General features: G+C 41.0%; 1 protein-coding gene across 1 annotated transcript; it reads right to left on the reverse strand.

The window, feature by feature from the left end:
• Window positions 1-197: 197 nt before the first annotated feature.
• AQP1 (aquaporin 1 (Colton blood group)) lies at window positions 198-18685 on the reverse strand. Its single transcript, XM_064703808.1, has 4 exons — window positions 18089-18685; window positions 3824-3988; window positions 3629-3709; window positions 198-2142 (listed from the first exon to the last, which is right to left on the reverse strand). Exons 1-4 carry the CDS (start codon window positions 18476-18478, stop codon window positions 1963-1965), a joined length of 816 nt encoding a protein of 271 aa, XP_064559878.1. The 5' UTR covers window positions 18479-18685; the 3' UTR covers window positions 198-1962.
• Between the last annotated feature and the right edge of the window lie 3791 nt (window positions 18686-22476).

Below are 22476 nucleotides of genomic sequence, written 5' to 3' on the forward strand. Positions count from 1 at the left end.
GAAGAATTCACTTCCAGTTGAGGGTCTGCTTTGCCTGCCATAAAAAAAGGAGCATTTCTTTCCCTAAAGGGAAGCATCAAGTGAAGAGTGGAAAAGTAGAAATTGGCACAGTCTTACAGGTGGACACCTGAAAAATGGTGCAGAAAATTGAATTGCATTACATGACAAATTAAAAATGAAGAATCATGAACAGTTCGTGTGTTAGCACAACTGATTTTTTTTATTTTTAAACCACCCCAAAATCCAATCATGCTCTATGTACATAGGCAATACATGGGATAGCACACCAAATGTAGACAAGAAAGATAAAGTATATTCTGGTTTATTTTGCTGGTAATTTTCATTTTTATTCTTTTTTTATTGTCCATCTGCTCAAATTGATGAAATGATCCAACCCATATGGATTCCTATGCCAGTCCTACCTCACCTCCCAGTCCCACACTGATGGAGGAGAATCCATCCCATTACCTCTGGGGGGTTTTGCTGAATGCTGGAATGCTCTGATTTTCCATCAGTTCCTCTGGGCCTCATTTCTTATGGAATTTTTTTTAGTGCAGAACCAGTATATCAGCACGTGTCTGCTTGAACTATGTTCTATAGTTAGTAGGCAAGACCAGCTAATGCTTTGGGTTACTCAGGAAATCATAAGTAGCACTCACACACACAAATTTAAACAGAAAATAATCTTCCACGTCATTTAGAGTGTTAATTTTCTTTCTCATTTCCAGTGTCGTTTATTTTGCTAAGCACTGCTGCAATTCTTTCCACTTGTCTTTATGCTCCTATTTTCTTACAAAACAGTACACTAGGCTTTCTGTATAAAACATATATATAAACATTTATATATATATATATATATAAAAAAACAAAGCAACCACCCCCAAAATGGACCTACAGGTATGTATTTGTCCCTCATTAGAAAATATACCGTGTGTTCATCTGTTCGTGGTCCCTGAACGTCACAGCGCTGGTTATTGGAATAGGGTCACAGAGAAAGGGGACTTCTTTTCTCTTTGTTTTGCTTTAAATCACATGATAAATTTCACAAGGTGAACAAAAGCAGAGTAGTCACAGGAACCATCAGATCCTGTTTGCACACTGGCATCACGTCGCTCTTGTTGCCATTGTTGCTACTGTCCAACTTGTATTCTAGTTATTACTTCCCAGGAGTTAATATATCTATATTTTTTTGTTTGTCACATATATTCTTCCCTCATAAGCAGCTGGATAGATGCAGGTTCAATGAGAATGAAACACTAAAAAGTCTGAAAGATCCTGTGACTCTGGAAATTCTTACCTTGCCTTACTTTTCTGGCCCTCTTTTTCTCAAAGATGATCAATCTTTTAGGAAATTATGGGTAATTTTACATAGCAACTAATCTTTAGTAACCTTTCCTTCCAAAAGATGTTTTTGGATGCTGATTTGAGTCTTTTTTTTCCCATTCATTGCTGGCATTAGATGCCAGCCCTGCTTTTTTGTATAAATACTGTTTTTTCAAGTGTAAGGCCTCCGTTATTGGTACAGATGATTCCCTGTCCTCAATATCTAGTCTTTCAGGAAAAACCTGGTCATTGGAATTATTTATCATTACTGAGTGATGTGGTGGGAGAACCCCCCATGCTAAATACGCCTCAAAATTGGGTGGTACCAAGGGAATGGTTAAACTTCAGCCCAATTTATTTAGGTCGTGCCAAGGCGACCTAAATAAACTTCACCCTATTTTGTTTAGGTCATGACTTCTTAACCTAAAGACTCTGTAATTAAAAAACCCCAGATATAAAAAATGCTATTAGGATTGGGGGCATAAAAAAAAAACAGGAAAACTGTATTGAATTAAAAAAACAAAGTACTGCTTGCTGGTTTACAAAGAGTCTATAACACTGACAAAATCTTCGGAAACCAATGTGCTGCTTTTTTTTTTTTTTTTTTCCTTTTTTTTTCCCGTCTCTCCATGCCCTTCTTTACTTTGGCTTCATCTCCACCCGGGAGTTCATATCATCCCCTTCCAGGTCATACTCTTCTACTTGGCCACTGGTCCACACCTTCATGCGATCGGTGAGGTCGCTGGTTCTGGGCGCCAGGATGAAGTCGTAAATCAGGGCAGCACTTGCTCCTCCAATGATTGGGCCAACCCAGAAAATCTGAAATACAAATCCAAGCCATTGCATCAAGTATGTCTGCATTTGAAGGTCCTCTGAGGATTTTCACAGTGAAATTTGCAGCCTGTCCACCTGAATGTTTATTTAACCACGTGGCATAAAACCAGGAATTTGTCACCATGAGTTGGTGGTAGACCCAGAGGTGAATAATTGTGATTATATTATCAATTTGTGATATTTAAAATGAGTTCCTTACTGCTAAAACATCTCTGCTACTGCATACAGAGCTGGCAGGGGAGCATAATTTCTGAAACAACAGGGCATTAGTTTCCATTCTCCTATTGAATTCCAGTCATAGGTGAATTTGAAAGTAATACTTAACGAGGACTTAATTTGACACTAGATGATGCTTAGCTGGTGATATTGCTGTGATTGAACTGCCCTGACCACTTAAGAAAACTAAAATTTAGAAGGAAAGGTAATACAAGGATTTTAGTAGAAAAGTTGATTTTGTTAGAAATAACAGAAGATATTGAAGACTTTGCAGGGCGAAAGCACTACTGAGTCTGGAAACTCTTTTATTCAGCAATATCAGTAGTTTAACACAAATTATTACATCTATCTTATTCTGTATCTACAAAGGATAATAATTTTCCCATTACATTCTGAAAATATCAGCTCCTCACTTAGTTACTTCCCTTTTGTGTCCTAATAATAATGCTCAAGTGGTAGACACTGCCAAAATTTCCCAAGGGTCCTCCTTTTATGTTTTACTCTTTAGATGAAAATGGAATCCGTATCCAAAATGTTCACAACCCCATTGTATTACCACTAAATTTCCACCTGTGCCTATGTAACTGGCTGCCAAAATCATGACTAGGAGAGTTGGAACAAGCCTCATTTTATATATTCAAGAACACACGTTCATTTACAGCTTTATATCAGCCTTCTTTATTGAGCTTTAGTGAAATAAGTAAATTTTTGTGAAGAACCTCATTTTAACCACATTTAAACACAAGGAATAATCTAAAATTTATAGTGTTTCCAGAGCACTTATCCTTGAAAACACATAAGCAGACACTCAGCTTTAAGAGGCTGAACATTTTATTAGCTGTTAAATATTGGATGATCTGTTTCAGTTAATAAACATGCTTAAGAATCTTTCTAAATTGGGTTTTACCAGATTAAGGAGTAGCAATTTACAAATTTAATTTAAACAATAAATAAACAGTACAGGATTCTGTGTAATAAGGCTTAAACAATTAAAATGTTTTAAATAAATAAATATAAAGGGGAATAACCAGAGAAAATGTACTGTATTACTTTAAGTACAGAGACTGAACGAGCCCGAAGACTTTTTGTTTGCCTGAGGGTGGTCGGGATTTAAAGAAGAATATTCTTTGTTAGGTGAAATGGAAATGCCAACTCTCTGACTTGGTCCTAATGATACCTGTTGAAATGTTTCTGATCTTGCAGGTTATGTGTTTTTCAGAGCCTCTTGTGAGTTAAACAAATTTACTCAACTTACCCAGTGATCTTGAAAGTTGTTGGCGATGAGCGCTGAGCCAAAAGATCTGGCTGGGTTAATTCCACAGCCGGTGTAATCAATCTAGGAGGTGGAGAGAGAACCAAAGGTGAGGCACAGATGAAGCTTCCCCATCATCTCACTGGCCCACCCCGAGGTGGGCGAGGGCAGATATAACCTCTGAGGGCTCAAACTTACAGCCAGAAGATGGCCCAAGGCAACGGAGAGACCAATGGCCAAAGGCGCCGATCCCGAGACGTCGTTCCTTCTCCTGTCTGTGGTGGCCAGGACACACAGCACCAGCTGGAAGGTGGCAATGATTTCAATTCCCAGCCCTTGGCCTGCATTGATTCCTTCTGAAAGCTGCATGGAGGCAAGAAGGAAAATGTTATTTCATATTACTGCATGACTTCAAGCAGTGTAATAAAGCTCTGCGCTATCTACTTCTTCAATATGAACCTGCATATCCATTTCCCTCCTGGGGTTCCTTTTGCTTAACAGGGGGAAAAAGAGGAAGAAATAGAAAAAATTGAAGAGAAGTTAGTTTTGAAACACTGCCTGCTGTACTCAAGCCTAGGCATAAGCAGTTGTTTTTGTTTTTTTGAGTGGTTGCTTCTTCCAGCCAAAGTGAACACTCAGCCACTGGGCACAGTGAGAGTGGAATTATCCATGTGTGAGAAACAAACCAGCCAGAGAGTCACCTCCAACAGAGTTGACTTTTCAGAAATGAACTGTGGTGCCTTAGGACAGTCACTCATTACCTCAGGAACTTCCATATTAATATAAAGATATTAATGTTCCACCTAGACTGTAAATTAATATGCCCCAGGAAATACCCTGAGATTTCCACAGAGTTTATGGGGGACTGGTAGATATGACAGAAGACCAAAAGTATGTAAAACATCTCTAGATATTAACATTTAGTCAATGTATCTCTAATTTGCACAGATAATGGTGTAGTCAGTGGAGATGAGATCCATTCACCTGATGAAATGAAGGAGATCATTTGAAAGCTCTTTTTGTTCTTTTAATAGATCTCATTTGACTACAAAGAGCTTAGACACCTAACTCACAGCTGAACTACTTTTTGGTGCCTTAGACTCAAACTGAAGCTCATTTAACTTCTTTGGGATTCATTAAAAAGAAATCCCCAGTTAAAGAATCCCAAGGGGCTGATGGGAGTGCTTCAATTTCCTGCTGAAGTGGATTATCTATAAAAACTGAAACTGTCAGGGATAAATATTCCAATGGAATTATTAGTCATGAAATCAGCACAGTTTCTTGTAAGTGCTGTAGAGCATATTGAAACCATGGTGATTCACTTAAATGGACATTACAGAGCAGAAATGCTGCCACATTTCAGGAGTACTGCTAAAAACTTGTGCCTAACAAGAAACCATGGAGGTAAACCATTTGATGTTAAAACAAGTTTTGAGTTCTGCTTTTAATTTCTGTATTCAGTGGTGTTTCCATTAAGTCAAGGCAAGTGTGTTACTGAGCTGAATAACTTGATGTTAAGCAGAAATAACTCACTTGTATGGATGGGATGAAACATGAGCTTGGCCAAAGGCCAGAGAACTGAGAATGTGACTCAGAGTAGGAAGAAAACTCTGCAAAACTTATGTTAATTTGTGCTATCAGTGGGTTATCACATCTGTCAGAGCCCCTGCATTAAAAACTGCTGGGTCATTCGTGGCAAGAAACATAATTACATGTTGTTGTGATCTGTCCAGAACAATGAAACCACGGGAAATCCTGCTGTTAATCTGATTTTGTGGTTTATGCCCTAATTTCCCCAAAGCTAATATTTGAAAAACCTTAAAACTTAAAGATGGTCAACTGAACTATTTCACTTTCCACAGGTGCTGTTCACATTTCATGTTTCTTCTCTGTAGCAAAGTTTAATATAAAATTCCTAAGCAATGAAAAAAAGTCATTTGAGACTTTTCTCAGCATAAATCTGATTTTTAAATCCTGCTATTCTGAAACACTAATAATGTATTTTTATAGCTTGTTCTTTAACATGCAGGAGCTATATCCTCTGAGTTGGAAGTAGTTTTTTCACAAATAGAAGGAAATTCTGGTTGAAAGGATGGGTATTTTGGTTCCTTCAGCATCCACAGAGTAGAAACTGAACTCCATTAATAAAACCTTCATCATTATTAGCACTTACACGTGAGAAGTGTGAGTCTGACATGAATGCATCTATACAAGATGCACTGAAATTTGCAGATCTAGAAATTCCTGCTTGATATCTCTGAATTAATATTCTGTTGCTTTTGTAAGTTTTAAAAGTAAGCAAGTTTTTTTTCACTGTAGAAACAGTGGAATTTTTGTCTCTCAACAAATTAGGCTTCCAGTGTGTTTCCTTGTATCAAAACTAATTTAAGCATGTGGACTATGTACCCTCTGGAAAATCTTATCTCACATTTGGAAGGCCAAATGGCCAAACTTAAAAGCCAGGTAGCAAATAAGTGACTGATGTGCACATGCCCAAAAGCAGATAAGAAACCAAATTCTTTTCTATCATAATGCAACCCCAGAGAACCCAGAGCTGAGGTCTGACACATCAATGTTGGCATTTGACAAAGCCTTGACATTTTAAAATATTAAACACTGGCCAGCCACTGGGCTTTCCCTTCACTTGAAGGGCTTCTATAAAAGACAATAAGAGCAAAATTATTCTTTAAAAACCTGTGATAATCCTTATCTTTGAGAGGAGGAAATCATATTCTTCCTTTCCCTCCAGGAAAAACACATCCTACAGCTGACGTGGCTTGAGGTCATTCTCCCTGCTAATCAACACTTATTGATGGGCTGAGTGGGATCAAAGAAAACCTGGAAATATCATAGGAAACCTTTTGCTTTCCTCCAGCCATGTAATTTTACACAGCCTGCCAGAAACATTAAGATTCTACTGTGAGAGCAAGGACACCGGGCTGTGCTCCAAAATGGGACAAACCCAGGCAAAGCTTGGATGTCCTGCTTTTTTTGGGGGCCTGTGGATCTGCAGTGTGCAAGTAGGATATTAAATATTAACTAAATTTAAATATTTATTAAATATATAATATATAAATATTCTGTAGGATAACAGAATATTTATTTGCCTTCTTATCAGAGGTAAGTTTTCACTGCAGCATCACCCTGGGCCATCTATGGTACATGTGGAATAGCGCCAGTGTTCACCATCCCAAGCACACCCCAGAAAAGCTTTAGAAAGGGAAGAGGAAAGTACATTTCCTTCTGTCAAGTTTACATTTTAACTTGTGCATATTTACATTTACATTGTGCATATTCATATTTACATTGTGCATATTTATATATATTTATATATTTATATATTTATATATTTATATATTTATATATTTATATAATTATATTTTAATATTTATATTATAATCCTCATTCACAGAGGATTTGCAAGTCTTACCCAGATAACATTTGCACCTTTTGAATCTTCTGGTTTAAACTCTTGACAGAACCAGGGAGGCACAACCAACATGGGTTTGTCATTCTTTCCTTGTATTTTCTTTATGTTATTCAGGTTTTTTAAGGAAAGTTTGAACTTTTGTGGAAGATTTTGTAGAATACCAGACTCCAGAACCTTCAATGGTGTCTAAAGCTTAATCTGAATTTAGTAGGAAGTAGTACCACACATTAGAGACCTGACTAAAGATCAACAGCTGTTCTTAACATCTGCCATTCTGTTGCTGAGAATATCCAAAATACAAGGTGACCAATATCTCTGGTTCCTAAATAGACAAAATAATGCTTTGAAACGAGACACAGCATTTCTAGTGCAGTGCTGGGGTAAAGAGAACCCTTTCCAGTGACCTGTACCCACACTGCAATGCCTTTTTCCCTGCACTGGTACCCTGATGGATCTGCTGGGAAATCTTTGACATCTTCTCTTTGCAGTCCAATAATCTTCATTAAGGTAACAGAAAAAAATTCAGAGGGTAGAGAACAGCACAGCAACTCCCTGAATTTGTCAGGTTTCAGACCTGAGATACTTGAGGACTGGATTCAATGCTTTAGGGAACCAAACATGCTCTAAGGGGTTAAATGAAACACACAAGCCCATATTCATCTCCAAGAGAGTCTACACAGGCTTCTTTTCCTTTTCTGTTCACATGAATAATTCCACTCAACTTCATTTCTAATGTCAGTGTTTTGACAGCAGAAGCAACAGAAACACACATAAGAAATGGGCTGAATCACTGGCAAGATGGGAGAGTTGTCTGTGGATGCATTTTTCTGATCAGCTGAATCAATCTTGGCTGCAGCAGCCTGCAGTGAGTAATTCCCCCTCAACCTCACAGCTCCCAGACAAGAAGAAGAACATGCAGACACCCCAAGGGAGGTGCATCCTCCTGTGAGCTGAATTCCACCATTTCCACCCTTAACAATCCCATTATTAATATTTTTTTCCCCTCAGTTCACTGTGAATCTGATCGAGGTCATGGAATTAAAATCTACCAGAATTCAGTAAATGAACAGAAATCACATCTTATTCAGAAAACTCCTGAGATGCATCTAATTGGAAACTAAGGAAGCACTGAAGGCACAGTGGCTCAAGAGACATTCAAATGAGGAATGTTAAACCCCAAAAAACGTTATCTAGACATGAACATGAGAGCAATTAGTTGAGAGGAACACCTGCTTTATATCTTAGGAAATGGGCAGTGGCCACATCCCTTCCAGCTCTCCATAACATCACACAGGAGATGGGAACTACAGAATTTGTTTCCCAGAAATGCCCTTAACTGCCACGTTTAGCTGACTGCCTCCCACAGCAATCATTTGGGCAAATTAATGGTGTGTTTTCTTTCCTTTTGAATTTTTTTTTTAATTTCTTTTTTTTTTTTTTTTTAAGGACAGGATATTTATGAGTTGTCCGCCTTCGGAAGAGAAAAGGGGACAGGAAATTAAACTGGCCCAAGGTAAACCCCACTGTGTACTTCTCCAGTGGCTTCATATTTTTCTCATTACCAGTGAAAGTATATCAAGTTCAAACCTGTTTCCCGTTATATGGATAAGACACTTTGTTATGCAAGGTGGCTCCATCACGTGGGATGGGCTGAGCTCCATCTCATCCAACAAAACCTCAGCCCTGGATTGGAGCTTCCAGGGCCCAGCTTCCTTTCATATAACAGGGATTAGTTTCTCATTGTTCCAGAAAAAAAAATTAAAAAAATAAAAATAGGAGGCCTCTGGTATTGCAAAAGTATATTTTTTAGCAGGGGAATGTCAGCTTTCCCCATTCTTATGAAACACCAGAGCAAGCCCTGCCTGCTGGTGTGGCTTTGGGGGAGAAAATTTAAGGCACAGCATTTCACAGCATTTTTAATGGCTGAGAATTCTCTTCCTTGCATATCCTCACCATCTTACCTAAATTATTACCTTTTGTCTGCCTTGGCAGACATTTTTCTTCAAATTAGCATTTTATTCAAGTAAATTTTTGCTGTCTTACAGCATTTTTTTTCTTGTAGCTAAAAATTTCCCTTCTTAGACTTTCCTTCTTTTACTGAATAAGGAAAAGTCTTCACAATAGTTTAGATGGTTCATTTTCTCTTCCTCCTCCTCCTCTTTTGAAATATTAATCATTCTTTTTTATGCCAACTAGCTATCATTTAAGTGTCTGGCTGGCAAAGTTCTTTAATGGGATGCTCTACAAATGTAATCTCAGAAATTTGTCTCCCTACTTCCCTCCAAGCCACATCCCACTGTCTTGCCTGTCGTTTTGTTTGACTTCTCTCACTCTTTCAGTTCCAACTCTGTCATGAAATGAACTTGATGATTTCCATATTGATAACATACCTTTATTCTCCTGGAAGTCTATCCCACATCTCTATAACTATAAACCTTGAGTGATAGTCAGAATTGATTCAGAGATTCATCCCTGGCTGTTTAACTACAGTTATTCACTTCTACCCTTGCTATTTAACAGTATCACTGTGAAATTGATGTTTCTATACCCATTAATTGAGTATTAGGGACTCAGGGAGTACAAAAGTCTCATTTCTTTAGTAAGGACAGGCAGGCAAAGATCTAAAGAGTTTCACTTAAAATTATACGACAGGAGGACTCAGAAGCTGCTTATAAATTAGCTTTGGATTGTATCCTACATCAACAATGGAAGCATTCAGCAGAACCTGGGGACAAAACACATTGTCCTTTGCTAGATTATCCTTCCTATAAATACAGCCTTAAGAGCTCTAAAGGGGACTCATTCAATTCCCAAAGCAGAAATCATATTTTCCGTTCCTCAGGCAGCAGACACCCTCCAGGAACGAGGCCCAGCTCCCTCCTCCCACCCTCTGCAGGCAGAGGAGAAATTATCCAGGGCTTTGTGTTTTAGTGCCATGGAGAGAAAGAGGGGAGAATGATTATTGTATTAAACCAGAGCACATAAAATTTGCGTGTCAGACCAAGACAGGCAGTAAAAGTTCCTCTACAGGACTTGTTTTTAGCACAGCTGGTCAGACACAGACAATTTTTTTTATTTACACTTTTACTTTTTTGATGTGCCTCTGGGAAAGTTGCTTGGGAGAAATTTTTTTTTTTTTTTGTTAAATGTTGCTGCTGAGAAATAAACAACTTCTATACAGAGGATGAGGAATTGTGAGGTTTTGCATTTTTTTTCCAAGGAAAACCCAAGGAAATAGTAAATTTTCTGTAATAGTTGAAGCACTCATTTATACCACAGAGCTGTTTATTATCTCCTCCATTACCAGCCCAGGAGGAGATTGTATTTCAGTGGGGAATTTTGGGCATATCTGAATTTTGAGCGAAATAGAATCATCCTTTCTATGTTGTTACTGGAATAACACCTGCATTTGCACAAACCTCACTGCATGGTTGTTGGCAATTTTACCAAAGTAATATTCATTTTATATTTCTAGACAAACTCCAGCAAATCTGTGAAGTTCTCAAAATTTATGAGCCATAAATAAGCATTGAACACTTGGCATTTCCATGGGGTTAAAAAACAGCTCTGAGCCTATGCAACATATTTCAGGAATTGGGGGGGACAATTCCAGCTCCTCTGTTTCTCCACCTTGCTCATCAGGCAAGAAATCCTAACAAAGGAATGAAAAGGGGCCAAACCTGACCTTACCCATTCCAAGCCCTCAGGAGGAGTTGTGTGTGTAAATGTGTAAGGAAACGTTTCTGCTCTGAAAGCCTCCATTGACTCCACTTGGCACAGAATTAGCCTGGAAAAGTTGAGTTTTCTGTGACACCTCCCAGTGGTTCCTAGAGAGGGGATGCACAGGACTCGTCCAGGATTTCTTTACTCCTTTCTAGTCTAGGAGTTGTGCCTTGCAGAGCTCTCAGGCCACATTTTTGCCCTCCTGCTGTTTATAGTTTCCTCCAGGATGCCTGTCGGGCTCTGTATATTTGATTTAACAGGTTGATGTTGTGCCTCAGCCTCAGATCTCCTCAGTTCAATGAAGCTGCAGCAGTCAAGCACCAGCCCCAGCTCTAGATGCCAGGAAGATCAGCATTTTCCCATCAATTACACATTAATAAATACTCAGGGCTCAGAATGTTCCCAGCCAGGCCAGAAAAACCTCCAGGAGACAATTGTGGTAGCAGGTAAAGACCCCTCTGTTATTGAATTCTCTCCTTTAAGCTGGAGAATGGACAAATAAGCAAAAATGTACTACGGCCCTAAAGAAAACAGGCAATTTCCTCTGGAGACAAACAGGAAATTTTTCAGGGGCTATCTTTTCTTCCTTTAGTACTTTTGATATGCTTTAAAAATATCTATACAGATAGTGATCGTTTTTAGGATTCTCTGATTAAAGAAATGGTATTCTCAGCTCCCTGAAGGTTTACATTAACTGCTAAAACCCACGAGCCCTGCTGCAAAAACCTAGATTTTTTTTTTCTTATCATTGCACCAATTTAACCAGATTTAATCATATTCATTCTCTTGCTGTGGGCATTTCCATTTGTTCTCGGGCTGTGGTCCTGGCCATGTCAGATCTTGCTTCAGAACCCACACCCATTATTAGATTTTTTTTTTAACTTTCCAATTAATTTAGATTAAAAATTTAAATTTGGATTTATCTCATCTGAAGAATCTTTCTGTCCATCTGTCTCTGGTGTGTGAGTGTGTTTGGGGGTGTGCAAACACATAACACACAGAACACCCAAATATATTTGGTGTAATCAGAGAACTCTGTGGAAAGGAAACCAATTTAAATGGTTTATTTGCCACTCAGGAAGGCTGGTGGCAAAATGAATTTTACTTAAATCTTACTTAGTCTGACTGTTGATCTAACACAGAAAAGAAATCATTCCCTGAAAATCCCACTCCACTTGTATTACAATATTAACTAACCAACCAAATTAATAATATTTTTAGATCTATGGTGACTCACTGTTTTAAACACTTCTGCGCATCCTTTTCAGGAATTTCTACCATTTCTAAGTAGAAATAAGTGAAGAAAACTTTTAGTTTGAGGCCTGCAGATCATTTTCCAAATGCTCATCCTTGGATCCACTGGCACAAAACCCACTTTGATCTCCTCTGTTCTAGCACAAAAGGACAGGGCTGCAGGAGGATGAGCACCAAGGGCCTCTCCTTGTCCCAGAAAAGCTGTGCTGCTGCATCCCTCTGTGCTCCCTGCCAGAATCCTGGGATATGGCTCTATTATTGGAGAGGCGCTAAGCAAATCTTCTTGGAAATTGAAATCAGATAAAAAGCTCTGAGATCTGAGATAAGGATTCGAGCCATAACCCCAGATTCTCTGGGGGATGGGTGATAACCATCAGGTTTACATCTCAGCCCAGATGTTTCTGCTGCCACTGTGTGAACCCATTAAAAAGAGGCCGAGACTGCGGCCAGTTTTGAGCAGGTGCCTTTCCTGTGTCCCACCTGCCCTGCCTGGGGCCTCTCAGGACAATGCTGGCAAGCCTTGAAAGCCCTCTGCTGCAAAAACTGACAGTGAACAATGAGCTATTGTTGTGACAGTCTTTGTTAAGAAATAAAAATCCCAGATCTATGTCATGTACCGGAACCATTTTGCTCATTTTAGAAATGCAGCAGCTTTTTGTCCCTTGTGAATGTTGGAGTCCTCAAGCATGCAGAGGCAAAGTTGGCAGGAGAAGCTTAATCTAGATCAAAAACAGGCAAGGCAAAGGCAGGGAGAATGAAGCTCCTCACTGTCCTGGACTTGAGAAAGGCACAAAATATTATCTGCATTGAAAAAAATAAAATAAGTTATCCAAGGATTTTTCAATAAGCACTAAAGGTCAGGATCTCAGCTGCCTGTCTCGTCCATCCAGCAGCACCTCTGGAGCTGCAATTTTCCACAGTGACTCAGAGGAAAAGCAGCATCACTTACTCAATTGTCCCCTCACACTGTCAAGCTCTCAGTTTATTTTGGATGTTCTTCCAACTGGAGCTGGCTTTGTCTAATTGGAGGTTGGAGAACGGGCTCGAAGGGCGCGGGCACGAGGAGCCAGGGAAATCACAAGGCAAACACTGAGTCACCCAGGGCAACCAGGCAAGTCCTGCTCCCCATGGTGAGAAGGCCACTGGTGGGCACCAAATGTGGGGAGTGTGGTGATTCCCCATGGGGAATTCCCTCTGAGACAAGTTTCTAAAGGATGGGAAGTGTCCAGTGGGGAATATCATGGTAAATACTTCAGTATTTATCCCACAAACACCATTAAAAGGTGTGGCAGGTCTCAACTACACGAAAGGGAATTCCCAGTGCTGGTGCAACATTATGTTTGCACTGGAAATGCAAACTGGGAATTTACTGGGAGAAAATTCACCAGCATGGATGCCCTAAAGATGACAAGGATCCACATATCTTATCACAGCCTATGCTCCACTCTCCTGGGCACAACAGATTGTTCATTTTCCCCAAGCAGCAGAATAAGACTGGAACATGTAGACAGTAAAGGAAAGAAAACCTAAAAATCTCCAGCATTCAGGCTCCAATTTGCTCTGATGCTGCTGGATCCCAATGTAGCTCAGTGGGAGTAGTTATGGAAAGAGGACTCATTCCCATCCCTGGAAGTGTCCAAGTTGGACAGGGCTTGGAGCAGCCTGGGACAGTGGAAGGTGTCCCTGCCATGGCAGGGGGTTGGATCTTTAGGGTCTCTTCCAACCCAAGCTATTCCATGATTCTGTGGTCCTGTGGTGCGCCTTTGGTGAGGCTGGAAGGTCAAAGCAGCAGATGCTGGCCTGGCATGAGGAGTCAAAGACAGCAAAAACCTCTTTTTTCCCTGTCCTTGAGCAATCCAGAGCTGGACACGGGGAGTTTATCCCCAAAGGACATGGTGTGCACCACCTGTGCCATGGCTGATCCTGACGTGGGCAGCCCCAGGGAGCAGCAGAGACACAGCCCAGCCAGTCACAGCCGAAATTCAAAGGGTGTTCCAGCAACAAGCAAATCTCCATGCTCCAGGAATAGCATCCACATGAATATTCACCTGTCTTAAAATGACCTCTGAATCCACTGACCACAGATCTCCTCTGGCTTTTCCAGAGAGCTCCTTAGTTACACAAACAACATTTATCAGTTCACTGGGTGTTTTCTAAACTCAAGGCCTCCTATTTGTTATTCTTGGTTGTTTTTCTTTTCCCTTTATCTACCCGAGCAACATTACCTACGGGTCTGTTTTTCTTGCCTACAATTCTTGATCCACTTATAACTTTTAAAATAATATCTTTCATCATAAACTCGAAGGAAGAGTTTTCAAATAGTTTCCAAATTATAGCCCTGAGAGTCTGGGGACACATTTCCTGGCACTCTCATCACTATGCCAAAATACAGAAAACTATGAAATTGTGAAAATTGTGAAGTGATGTCTGCATTTGTCACAAAATTCTAATTATTTATCTATACCTATATATTTAGCTCAAACTATTTTATATATTTATATATATATATATATATCTACAGATAGATGGATAGACAAATAGATACACAAATATGAAATAACCTGAGCTAAAGAAATTTTCTGACCATGTTTTTAAGAGTTTGCTAAAAGTTCTCCAGATAAACATTGTCTAACAGCAAATATTGTGTTACTTTACAGCACAGAAGTCTCTTCTCTCCTCTCTTTCCTGCTTGAGCTCTTTGTTGGTCATTAACTGCCTGTGCTGAGTAGTTTGTTCCATTATCTAAACTCCAGATCTGTCCTCACCAGACAATAGCCAGCTCTGCTGGCAGATGAGTGCATTTTGGATCTGGTATTCTCTATTCTTACAGCTTTACCTAATGGAAATTTGTAACGTGTAGTAATCTAACTTTCAAAAAAAAAATATACAAGATGATGTAAGGAAAAATATTTAAATTTTTAGAAGAGCAAACACACTGCATACTCCTCTTCCAGCTTCTCCAATTCTCAAAGTTTTTACTTTGGAGCACAAGCCACTACTAAAACATATTGGAAGTTAAGTGTCTTAAAAGGATTCAGTAATCTAAATACATCTCTGAGCGTTGTCCAAAATGTCTTACTTGGGACCAGCCAAAGTAACTAAAAATATGTCTGTTGACTTTAGCACAGTTTGGATCAAAATCCTAATGTGCGACTGGTTTGCTTGTCTTGGTGTAAACCAGACCTTAACATTGAACATGTTAAAGGCATAACCTGCATTTTCATCCTCCCTTCTTTCTCCTCAGCCTTGCACTGTCCATGGCTGGGGTTTGTGCTTCATTTGATTGTGTTTCCTTTTTTCCTTTTGTGCAATGAGAAAGACACAGATTTATCCCACTTAGTTTTGGATTCTTAGCAGAGGTTTGTAAGCCTGGAGCCCCAGCATGGCAAAGAGCAGCTGGGTGTCTCTGGAAGCAACTCAACAGATCCAGAGGCTGAAGTGCCTCTCTTTGTCCCTCATTCCCTGAGGATTTGAGAGCAGCCAGTGGAAATGGGTTCTCAGCTTGGTCCCCCAGTGCAGGACTTGCAGCCAGGCAGGAGAAATCCAAGTTCAGGCATGCAACCCCACCCAGTATCCACTGGGAGCCCTGGATGGCCACTCACCCCATTACACACTGCCCCCACCACATTTTTCCTGTAAAAAACACATTTCCAAGAGCACAGCAGGGTCAGAACAGAGGACAAAGCCACACACATCCAGACCCTCTTCCCAAACATGCAGCGCTCTCTATTCCTATTCTGAACAGGGAATCCACACCTTGTTATCTACAAGAAGAGAGAGCAACTAGCAGGGATGCCATCTCTGAGCCTCCCATTCTTGTCCCCCGGTTAAAAACCATAATAAAAGCAACTCTGTGGTTCCTCCTTGCCAGCTCTTTGCTGGAGGAGGCACCTCAGTGCTGAGGATCCAGGATGTGCCCATTGAGATCAGCCCTGCACGAGCACAGCCCCTCTGCTGCTGCTCCCCCCTGCCTTGGGCTCAGACCCAGCTCCCCCTCAGCCCTCCCCAGGCACTCCAGGCTTGTCACTGGGAAATGAATGGATTTGCTTTCCTTTCCTTTTCTTTCCTTTCCTCTCCCTCAAGGCAGAAGAACAGCTGCTGCCCCCACTATCCCCAGGGGGGTCTCCCCACTGCTCTTCCAGCCAGAACATTTGTAAGTGGAGGTGAAAGAAAAAAAGAAACAAATATCTGAATATTTTCCTGAATATTCAAATATTCAGATATTCAAATATTCAAACATTCGAATATTCAAATATTTCCTGAATTTCCAAATATCTGAATATTTTCCACAACAAACAGTGAGACCAGAGCTTTTAGAAACTATATTCTCTGTTATTCCATTGCACAGAAATTGCTGATTGATTTGTAAAATTTATATGATGGAGACTTAACCCTGCCTGGTTTTGCCTTTGTAACTTGAGGAGTTACTGACTGAGAAGCAAAAACAGCTTCACCCCCCTTCACAAATGGCCAGGTTTAGAGCTTTGGTTAGAGGAAGGAACCAGTCATCAGGATTTTATGGAAGCAAAAGGGAAAAGCCAAACTTAAGTGCTACCAAAACCAGACCTCCCGTGTTTAATGGCAGTTGGACCTCTCGAGGAAACCACTTGGGCAGACACCCTGTCCCATGTGGTTGAGCTGTTCCCTCTGTCAGTGGTTTCAGAGGAAAAGATCAAGTATCACACTCGCAGCCAGAACCTTCTGGAGTCAATAAAATTATTTGCTCTTCTTCCCCAAAATGTTTTGAGTTAACCCATCAAAATTTCCAAAACACTGGCAGGATGGAATAGCTGCAGGCACCAGGAGAGAGGGAGGTGAGCAGCCAACTCACAGAGTAACACAAGGGTGAATGATACTGAGCTGCCCAGGAATCACCTTAATATCAGGTTTTACTCTGTTTTGAAAACTTGACTCATGTTCTGAATTAATTGTAATGTCAAATTACAGTATGCAAAACCATATTGCTGTTTTGCCTGAGTTATTTCAGAAGAGATGTTGCATTTGCAGCTTTATGTCCCAAATACCCTTGTGACTACAAATGGGCAGAAGATTTCAAATTAGCTCAATTTACAAACGGCAGTCAGGAATACTTGAAAGAAAGAGGCCAAGGAAAATATGTAAAATACTTGTTCTTAAGAGATCAGGTCAAGTAAGTGACCAGAAAGAATTTCCATTTATAGCACTGTGCGTCCTGCAGTGGATGTAGCACTGCCTCTGACAGTGGGATGATTTCAAGTTTAGAAGTGTATTTATCCTTTTTTCTTTCCTATTATTCTGCTACAAAAACAGCAAAATGACATTTTGAGGAGGAGGAGTTGTGGCCAGGCAGTTTTTAGGCAGCGTGATGTGAGCATCTGGCTGGGAGAGAGCTGGAACCTGCACCCCAGTTACCTGTAGCTGCCTCATGTTTTTCCACCAGTTTATACATGAGAATTCAGGATTTGTCCAATTTTTGCCCAGAAATGCACAGAAAGGGCAGCTGGGATTCTGCCAGGCAGGATCTGAGTGCTCTACCTAAAGCAACAGGTATACTGCTCACGCCTTTGGGGTTGGGATTTCTCCTGCTGCACATCTCTCTCTGCTCCCATGGGTTTTCACTGCAGCATCACCAGTATACACAAACCATTAATTAAGTACTGAAAAGGAACCACACTCACAGAAGCCAAAACAACACTGGTGTATGCACATTAATCAACATCTCACCTTAGAGACCCTCACGACCACTAAAGGTCATTAAATTGCCAGTGATTTCAGCATTAAATTGGCATCAAAAGCCACCTTTCAGCAACTTGGGCATACAAAACTGAACATAAGCAAAACTGATCACGACCAGAATGTCCTAAAGCTCCAAAATGAGGGTGGGGAGGAAGGACCATCCCTGTGACATCCTGGTTATCAGTTAGGATTGGATTCTCTCCTACAATAAACAGTCGCGCTCTCTGAGGTCACCAGCACCAACAGAACCCCCACATCTTTAGTAAATTACAGCTGCTACATTTCTACTCTAAAAAAAAATAATAAATAAAATAAAGGAGGAATTCAAAGTTTCTACTTACAGCATTAAGCCCCAGGGAGTTTTCTGGGAGAGAGGAGGTGACTCCTGAGAGGATGGCTGTGGCCACCACTGCCCCCAGGCACTGGGCGAGGATGTACATGAGCGCCTTGAAGATGCTGATCTGGCAGCTGAGCAGCAGCCCCAGGGTGACAGCTGGGTTCAGGTGTGCCCCACTGATGTGGCCCACGCTCTGAGCCATGGTAGCAATGGATAACCCAAAAGCCAGAGAAACCTTCACGTTGTCCTGAGACCTCGTTGATGTTTTGTTGGCCACCACGGGGAACTGGAAGCCCAGAGCAGAGCCAATGCTGATAAAAATGAAAAGGCTCATGGCCAGGAACTCAGCCACCACTGCCCTCCAGAATATTTTCTTTCTGAATTCACTAGCCATCTTTCCTCTTTCTCTCTCCCCTCCTCACTTTCCCTTCTGCCTCTGTCCCTTCCTTTGCCTGATATTTTCCCTTAGAGGTCTGAAGAGAAATCTGGAGGAAAAATACAGTCCTTGGATTATTTATAGGGCTTTGGGTGGTCTGTAGGAGGGAAGGGGTGTTGCACAAAAGGAGGAAAGAACATCTACATAGATGCTGACTGCTAGATTGATGTAAGACACTGTTTGCCTGCCAAAGTTTTTTTCTTCCTTTTTTTTTTTTTCTTTCCTTTTCCCCTCCCTTAACGGCGTTCGGTCTCTGCCGCCGTTTATGAGAGGCTTTTCAAAATTCTTGGAAAAGTCTTTAGGAGAGCCTTAGGAATTTCAGCCTCACTTCTTTAACTCCTGTGTCATCTTTCAGCGTGTGGATATCGGGATGAAAGCTTTGATGGGATTTCTGTCTGGAGCTGAAACAGAAAGCAAAGTTATCAGAGCAGGCTGGTAAGTTATTCACGCTCAGCTTCAGCGGCAGCAGATAACAGCTGAAAGTAGTAAATAAGACTGACAGCTAAATCCACACTCCAGAGGCTTCAGTAGCTCTGTTTCTTTTGAAAAGAAAAAAAAAAAAAAGGTAGAAATGTCCCTTCTGCTGGCTCTGTGGACTCGGAGATGTTTTGGATGCCAAGTCTGGCGGCTGTACGGACACTCTTGGATTTACACAGCTCACACGAGCTGGTGTTCACTCCTAAGGGATCATTTTTAATCTCTGTGTAAATCTGCCACAACACTGTGGTAAGCTGGAAGCTTTAAATGCATGTCATTTGGATGCCAAGGATGATTTTTATTTTAATTTATTGTTTTAAATTTATGTCATTTCTTCACCCTTCTGCTTCCAAGCACGGAGGCATCTAGGGGTTTCCCCAGCCTGACTGGGAGGAGAAAAGCCAATTTGGGGGCTTCCTAGCCCAGGTCCCATCTCTCACCATCCTGTTGAAGGTCAGCTCAGCTGTCCTGGCTGTCTCCAGGGAGACTCTGCTGCTGCTGAGCCCCAGGACTGGCCAGACAGAGGGGACAGCAAAGGAGAAGGGAAATTACATGCTTGGTTTTGCAGACAAAATGAACCTCCCGGCAGCGCCAGAGCCTCCCGGAGCAAAAGGTCCCAGTGCCTGGCTTTACCTCGGTGGGGCTGGGACACACGGCTCGGATTAACCCCTGAGCCCTCAGATCACTGCCTGCTCTGCAGCTGGGGGTGCCTCCAGCTGGAAATCCCGGGGTCTGCTCTGCCTTCAAACCAAGGAAAATCTGTTCCAGAGGGAGGAGGTAATTCCCCAGGCACAACTCCTGAAGGATGGGTGTTTAAAAGCAGCCTGCTTCTCTGCCTCCTCTTTTTTCTCTTCTTTCTTTAATGCGCTGGTAACATCTTCTGAATTGTTTTTAAATTAATTCAAGGCTTTTTTCATGAGGACAATATGCCAGGAAGAAGGAAAAAATTGAGCACACACCTGGATAGTATTAGACAGCCAATAAGGGGGGTTTTGAAATATATTTGGTTTTCAAAAGATGATTCAGTGACAGAGCTGAAAACAGTTTCAATAAAAGCCCAGATGTCTGCAGCTTGACATACCCAAGTTCTTATTCTTTCTAGGCATCAGATGTTCCTGATTTTTCACATAGCCAGTTTTATTTCCTTTTTGTTTTATGATACACTTACACAACAGGACTGCATACGCGAAAAAGGAAAAAGTTAAGAGTGGGACTTCAATGAGGAACAAAGTGACAGACAAATCAAAAATCAAATTTAGCCAAATAGTGGAACGTAGTGGAATTTTAATATAAGACACAGTTGATTGTAGTTGTATCCTGTCCAGTGGAAATTTTTATTTACTGCAAACACTATCTGAGACAAAGATCTCCAGTGATCAGCTTCCCTGGTCCTTCCTTCCCTGGGTGCCCAAGACCCGAGCAGGACATGCATCACACACCTCAGGGAAGTGAGACAGCAGAGCTCTGTGAATGGTTTGCAAGAGTTTCCATGTGTCCCAAACTGGCCTCTGTGGGATGGAGCTGCCCAGATAGCCACCCTTGTCCGCAGGAAACTCCCTCTTTACTCACCTCTTCCTACAATTAGGAACTGGATGACCAAGCCACCTCTGTATCAGTACTGATAAGGTGAGGAAGAACCCCTCCAAGGAAAACTTTCAGAAAGTGGGAAAATAGGCTGGGGAAGGATTGCAAAATGCTCCCCTGGTTTCTGCAGTCTCCTCTTGGTATCCCTGACTGGCCTGTGCCACAGACAGGACCCCAGGAAAGCCAGACCTTTATGTGAGGAACACAAACATTAAATGCACCTCAAGAGGAGAAGGTTGGGCATCACCTTGGTGTTGAACCCATTGGTCACCTCACACTTGCATTTTCTGGGACTCTCCATCTGTCTTTTCATAAATGTTACCAACCTCTCTTGTTATATTTTGGAACTTGGTGCCACAGTAAATCAACAAAATGGTCATTCAGACAGAAAGGAAAAAAATCTGAAATAAATTAAGAACAACCACAGGGAATACACACAAATAAAAGAGAAGAGACAGACTTTTCCTTTACATAGAAAAACCACCAAGTGAGGAAACAGAAAGGGATGGCAACAAAAGAACAAATATTCTGCACAAATAGAGGGAATTGTGGACAAATTAAATAACTCTATGAGTGTAATAGGGAAAAAGGGGAGAGAAAATGTGAGTAGAGAAAGCACACCTCAGTGGGACTTCTTCAGAAATGTCCACCACAACACAAATCTAACTGGTGCCCAGGGCACTATGTCACTTTTCCAAAAACCAAGCTCCATCCCATGTTACTCAGCCTGATGGCAAAGACCCTGGAGCTTAGAAAAGTGAAAAAAGTACACTCAGACCCCAAAACTACCAGATGCCCCCCAAAAAAGGGCAAAATCTAATTTTCTACATATCAGATAAGCTGGAGTTTGTGCAGACAACTTTTCTCAGCATGGTTTTGACTTATCCATCACACTTGAAGGTTGTGGTGGTATTAGTTGTTGGGTTTTTTGTGTTTGCATTGAAGGCACTTGAGACGGTACTTTATGTTTGGACTCAAGCGTTTATTATTTGTTATTAGAAAAATAGTTTTACTTCTGTGAGTTCGGTAGCTTTTCATTAGAAGGCACAAAATGGCCAACAATCTCTTGTTCCAAGGTCTTTTAAGAATAAACTATCCAATTAAGAACTGATACCTGGATTATTTTCCCTTTTAACCCAATAACTGATTCCACAGAGCTGCAATGGGGACTTTTCTGCCCAATTACAAAATGCCACCCAAACCCAAGAAGAAGGAAGAAAAAGCATGAAGAAGAAACTCAGGACAACATCTTATGCCTTTTATCTTGTTTCCATCTACAACATACTAAAAATCCTGAAACCTAAATTTCTCTCCAAGTGATACACCGGCACTACTTCACAAAGGCGAAGTTGGGATTTTTCTAGAAATGGAGATGATTGCCAAACCTAAGTCAGTGTTTAGGACAGGCAATTAAGAACAGATCTGTTGGAAACAAGAAAAAGGAGTTTTTTATCTGAGGGGTGTTTCTTCACATTAGACTTAGACCAGAGTATTCCCAACCTCTCTTTGATTTAGTTACACTAGAGACAGCTGAGTGAAAAATCAAGCTCACAGGAATGGGTTTTTCATTGCCAAGATCTCAGGGCTGACTCCTTTTTTGCATGAAACAAATCAAATTTTGGAGGGCTTTAGCACAAATGTCCCTTAACATTTCATTCAGAAAACAAATGTACTTGTTGAAGTGATAGGCTTTGTTCTGGGATCCCACCCATCAGATTGTGCAGGATCTCTGCTTTTTGAGCAAGAAACAAATGTCAGTAACTTCAAATTTGGTCTTGGCTAACATGAAATCTCTGGGAATTTCCCTCTTAGGTGAAGGAACAGTCAAAGTCTAAGGGCAGAAGGAATGAAAGCAAGTCCAGCAGTCAAATGATTGAAAGATCCAGGGGAAGTTC

The sequence above is a fragment of the Zonotrichia leucophrys genome, chromosome 2 (assembly GCF_028769735.1).
Source record: "Zonotrichia leucophrys gambelii isolate GWCS_2022_RI chromosome 2, RI_Zleu_2.0, whole genome shotgun sequence".
NCBI lineage: Eukaryota > Metazoa > Chordata > Aves > Passeriformes > Passerellidae > Zonotrichia > Zonotrichia leucophrys.